This window comes from Palaemon carinicauda, chromosome 18 (assembly GCF_036898095.1).
Source record: "Palaemon carinicauda isolate YSFRI2023 chromosome 18, ASM3689809v2, whole genome shotgun sequence".
Taxonomy (NCBI): domain Eukaryota; kingdom Metazoa; phylum Arthropoda; class Malacostraca; order Decapoda; family Palaemonidae; genus Palaemon; species Palaemon carinicauda.
Window position 1 is genome coordinate 81,415,640 of NC_090742.1, and position 6,000 is coordinate 81,421,639.

Consider the following 6,000-nt stretch of genomic DNA (forward strand, 5'->3'; position numbering starts at 1 on the left):
TTTCAACCTCAACCGTCAAGGGTTATAAGAGCATGTTAGCGGTCGTTTCCAGACATAGGAATTTGGACTTGTCCAATAACAAAGATCTCCAGAACCTTTTCAAATCCTTTGAAACGACATCAGGAATCGCCAGCTTGGAATCTGGACATAGTCTTGAAGTTCCTTATGAGTAACAGGTTTGAGCCTTTACATTCAGCCTCATTTAAGGACCTCACCATGAAAACTCTCTTTTTGGTCAGTTTGGCGACAGCAAAAAGGGTCAGTGAGATTCATGCCTTCAACAGAAATGTAGGCTTTAAAGATAGCAAGGCTATCTGCTCCTTACAGCTAGGCTTTCTTGCTAAGAACGAACGCCCTTCACAACCCTGTCCTAAGGCTTTTGAAATTCCGAACCTTTCGGATTTGGTTGGAGAGGAATCAGAGAAGGTCCTGTGTCCAGTAAGAGTCCTGAAGTTCTACCTGGAAATAATGAAGAATTTATGGGGTAACTCTGAAGCACTTTGGTGCTCAAGAAACCTTCGTTACAGATGTCTAAGAATGCACTATCCTCTTTATCAGGCTCTTAATAAGGGAGGCTCATTCACATTGTAGTGAGGCAGACCTCAAGCTTTTGAAGGTCAAGGCACATGAAGTTAGAGCTGTGGCAACTTCTGTAGCTTTCAAGCAGAATAGGTCTTTGCAAAGCATTATGGACACGATATTCTGGAGGGGTAAATCTATGTTTGCCTCACACTATTTGAAACGTCTCCAGACTCTTTATGAGGACTGCTACACCCTTGGACAATTTGTAGCAGCGAGTGCAGTAGTGGGGGAAGGATCTACCACTACATTCCCGTAACCTAATACCCTTTTCTTTTCTTGGAACTATTGTATTTTTATGGTTGTTTGTGGAGATTGGACGCAGTCTTCCACAATCATTGATTTTAGTTAGGTGGTCAGTTTGTTCCTTGGGAGCGCCCGGATCAATGGTATTGGAGGAGGTCCTGTCACATAGAGGTCTTCAGCCCCCTGGGTGGATCGATGGATCTCGTAAGGAAAGCGGACATAATGAGGCAAGAATTCATTGAAGTCAGCTTCCTTAACAGGTACGAACCCTTAAGCTTGTTTATTAACTCTTAGGTAAATTCCAACAATGTTGGCTGTCTCTGACCCTCCACCAAAGGTGTCAATCAGCTATATATATATAACTACCAGGTAAGTCAGATGTTTAAAAATAATATTTTCATAATAAAATAAATTTTTGAACATACTGGTAGTTATATATAATTTGATTCCCACCCTCCTCCCCTCTAGAGACCTAAGGGCATGGAAGATCTGAGGAATAGTTGGAATGGTTCCAGGTACCTGGGTAGAGGGCACACTGGTGGTACACCTGGCTACCCAATCGGCGATTGCCGCGAGTTTTGAAATTTCTGCTGTGACGTCAGGGACCAAGTTATATATATATATATATATATATATATATATATATATATATATATATATATATATATATACTACCAGGTAAGTATGTTCAAAAATTTATTTTATTATGAAAATATAATTTTTCCCTCTGTTCAGCATACTCATTGGAAGCAAGATTTAAATCTGTGGTCCTTGTGTCTTACCCCTAAGAATTAGAATCTAATGAATGTATCCTTATTGTATTTTTCAATTTAAACTTTTTCCTCTGGGAAAAAATGGTTTGGTATAAGTTTTATATAAATCAGTATTGTTATTTGAAAATATTAGAGATACCAATGTTTTTATTTTAGCTAAGTTATGTATGCTCATTTTTTAGGTTTTGTTGATGCTCATGTATTTATTAAAAAAATTTTTTTGGCAGAATATAGCTGGTGGAGAGACTGTAAGCTTTAAACTCATCTATAGTAAGCAAAAATATGATATTGAGTTTCCAGTAGATAACACAATTAAACAACTGAAAGAACACCTAAGCTCCATAATAAGTAAGTTTATTGACTGCTTTTGGGTATACAATAGTCTTTACTCTTCTGCTACTGATATTTTAAGTTTTAGAACCATGAAGACAAATTGATCCTCTTAAGATCGTGATGACTTCATCAAAAGAAAATTTATTTTATCAAATCTTACTCAGAGTACATTTATTTAAATGAATCTTCCCCAATATCCATATGCTTTATTCTTACAGCTTGAGGTTTTTCAAGAAAAAAAAGATTGGTTTCCTTGGAATTTGGTGTACATGTATTTCAATTTGTTAGCTTTTTTTTTATATTTATCATTTTTATTAGACCATAAAGTTTTCAGATTTAAATTGACACCCTGAAAAATCTTTTTACAGTAAGCAATAAATTATTTATTATTATTATTATTAGCTAATTACAACTTTAGTTGGAACAGCAGGATGCTACAAGCCCAAAGGCTCCAACAGGGAAAATAACCCAGTGAAGAAATAAACTATATATAAGTAATAGTAAAAAGTATAAAATATCTTAGGATCGGTAAGAACGTTAAAATGTCTTTCATATGTAAAAAGTGAAGAGAGAATCGTGTCAACTTGTTCAATATAAAAACATTCACTTCGTTTGGACCTCAGAACTTCCACTGATTCAACTACCTGATTAGGAACATCATTCCATAATCTGGTCACAGCTGGAATAAATCTTTTAGAATACTGTCTAATATTAAAGCTTATGTTGGAGAAGGCAAGGCTGTTAGAACGATTTTTTTTCCAATAGATTAAGATGAGAGTCAGCAGCTGAAGGCCAGACAGGAGACTAATACTCAAAGCAGGGTAGAATGAAAGACTTCAAACATTTATTTCCAAACCCCTCAGTACAGGAAAGAGCCTGTAGTTCACTAATACACTTAGCTGATATTAAAACTAGAAGAAAAAATAGATAACTATGGAATCTTTTAAGATAAATTTCTTCCAAAGGTTCAAAATGAGAGCTCTTTAGATGTGGCATGACTACATCTAGATTCCAATTAGCTGATCTGACAACCCTAGGTTTCTCAACAACAAATTACGTACCTGAAAACATCTGCAATACCTGGTAATGATAAATTCAGTCATAGATGTTAGACCACTGTATTAGAAGTAGACTTATAAGCTTTAATAGTGAAAATAAACAATTTCTTTCAATAAAAAGTAAAAATATAACTATATTCAGAATTTTTTGTTGATGATGATGTCTGGTCTGAAAGGACTCCTGTAAAAGGTTAGAACAGGGAATCCTATGTGACATATATACCTAAAAAGTATTGTCTTCCCTGCTCTAGTCTAGGGCTAGTGTATTAACGGGCAAACCACTGACTTGAGTTCAAGCACTAATAAACTACACTGCACCTCCAATGCTGAAATTGTTAGGCTATTGATGATGCATCATCATCAAGAACCATCAATACAGGTATACCTCGCCTTACGTCGGTAATTAGTTCCAGGAGAGGCGACTTAAGATGAAAACGACGCAAGTCGAATTTACTTGTCTCTGAATTTATGTCACTAGGCTAAACCACAAATATATACTGTGTATATATATATATATATATATATATATATATATATATATATATATATATATATATATATATATATATATATATATGTATATTTTATATATATATATATATATATATATATATATATATATATATATGTATGATGTTTTTCGAGGATGAATCAAAATAGCCAGGGAAATGCGACCATACAGCGACGTCACAGCATGCTTCCGGTTTGTGCCAGTACCCGAGAAACCGCCTCAGTCTTTCTCTGGTAGCGGTGGGGTGCAGTTCTTCGGCGCGCTCTCTCCCCACACCACCCCTTGGATTATAGCAGTTTAGCGGTGGTTGGCGGTGCTAGTGACTATACTATGGCACCTACTAAGGATTTGTCTAGTGATTGCATAGCGCAGATAGTGGGGCTAAAGGCTGGAGGCCATACAATCAAGGAAATTTGCCGGTTTACTGGTGCTGGCCCGACGAGTGTTAAGAAGTGCGTTCGGTTATGGCGTCAGGGCGGCAGAATGGAAACACCAACAATTAAGCCTCGGCCTGGCGATGTCAGGAAAACATCCAAACGTGCTACTAACATCCTGAAACGTGCTGTGGAATCCCAAACGTCTACTACAGCTAGGAAAATAAAGGAGAAGAATCCTGGAGCCTTTGCAAACGTGTCTGTGAGGACAGTGTCACGGCGCTTAAATGAACTGGGGTACAACAGCTACAAGCGCACCAAGAAGCCTCTCATTACCAAGAAGCAGAAGGTAAAGAGGTGTAATTTTGCCAAGAAATATGGACAGTGGACTGATGAACAGTGGCTCAGGGTTCTGTGGTCTGATGAGGCAAATTTTAACATAACATGTAATCGTAACTCTCAAGTGTATCGTCGTAAAGGTAGTGACCCGCTAGATCCACGGTACATTGAGAGTACAGTAAAGCACCCTGATACTATTATGGTCTGGGGCTGTTTCACTGGACTGGGCCCTGGAAAGCTTGTTGTATTACCCCCTAATGTGAGAGCGAATGCTGAAATCTATATGGACCTCCTTGCTGAACATTTGCACGAGTCATTTGAATTAACAGGTGCACAGGTGTTCCAGCAAGACGGTGCACCTTGCTACACTGCACGTGCTGTCAAGGATTGGCTGTCTGTGTGTGAAATTCCCATCATAAACGACTGGCCAGGTAACTCTCCAGACATTAACCCCATTGAAAATCTCTGGAGCATCATTAAAAAGGACCTACAGAAAAAAGACGTCAGCTCTCTGCCGCGTTCGGAAGCAGCCATCCGAGAGTCGTGGGCCAATATACCTCCACAATATCTTCGTAATTTGGCTTTGTCACTTCCCAAACGGCTACAGCAGGTTTTGAAGAGGAAGGGTGGTTCAACAAAATAAAATCAAGGTAATTAGAACTTTTTATTATGTTTCATTCCCAATATAAATGTACGTAGAATGTTTTTGGTGTGTTTTTATGGGGGGGGGTTGCATTACGCTGACGAGTACTGTATATATATATATATATATATATATATATATATATATATATATATATATATATATATATATATATATATATATATATATATATATATATATATATATATATATATATACAGTAGGGTCCCGAATTATGCGAGAATTTGGTCGATTGAATGACCTCGTTTAAATGGAAAATCGCATATTTTGAAACACACAACAGAAATAATTTCATTGGGGCCATGGCAACCAGCAACTTGCCTATTCAAACGTGTTTACTACCCATTTCTAATACTTTCTATGTACTATACTGCATTTTTTTTATAATGTCAAATTGTTCTCGTAAATAAATCAAACATTTAATATGCTTTTAAAGTTCTAATAACTTGAAAAAGGGTTAAAATCAAAACCAGGATGGGTGTAAACACCATGCATTTCCCGTTATAACACGACCCAAAATACAGACAAATTTTGATGTTTGTCATATCTATTGTATAAGACAACTGGTGAATAGCAAAACAATCACTCTATAGACTAGCTTTTGTTGTATCATTGAAAATCCAGAATTATCAAAATAAAGGCGATTTTATATCATCCGTTTCCTAAACACGCCAAAAAGCACAATAAAAACGACAACCAATGTTTTGTTTACGTTTATCTCTGATCATAACGAAGAAACAGACGCATTTACACATCTGTGTATAGGTTAGTTTTTGCATCGACAGCAATCTTACCAAGTATTGATTACTGTATATGTTGATTTTGCTATTACCAATGTTCTACTTAATTTTTCTTAGAACTTCCAAATAAATGAATACCATTCATATAATGTTATGTTTTTCTTTATGACGCCGCCTGAAACGGAAACCTTCCATTCATTTACTGTACGCTCCATCTTCGATCATAATAAACAAACGTAGGCATTAGACACGCATGATCAAAGAGATAAATAATGATATTAAAAGCTTTTAGTAAATATGTTATTACAATTATTATTTACCATATTTATATAAATTCCTACATACGTAGCAAAGCGAGAAAACTATCTTTTCTTTTTGCGTTT

The 6,000-nt window shown here is 36.2% G+C and overlaps 1 protein-coding gene across 2 annotated transcripts in view; it reads left to right on the forward strand.

The window, feature by feature from the left end:
- The window catches only part of LOC137657912 (ubiquitin domain-containing protein UBFD1-like), a 194,548-nt gene that overhangs the window by 104,427 nt on the left and 84,121 nt on the right, over positions 1–6,000 (forward strand). For both annotated transcript variants that reach the window (XM_068392568.1, XM_068392569.1), the window contains exon 3: positions 1,826–1,946. In XM_068392568.1, the coding sequence (XP_068248669.1) occupies positions 1,826–1,946 (121 nt within the window). The remainder of the gene's footprint in view (positions 1–1,825; positions 1,947–6,000) is intronic.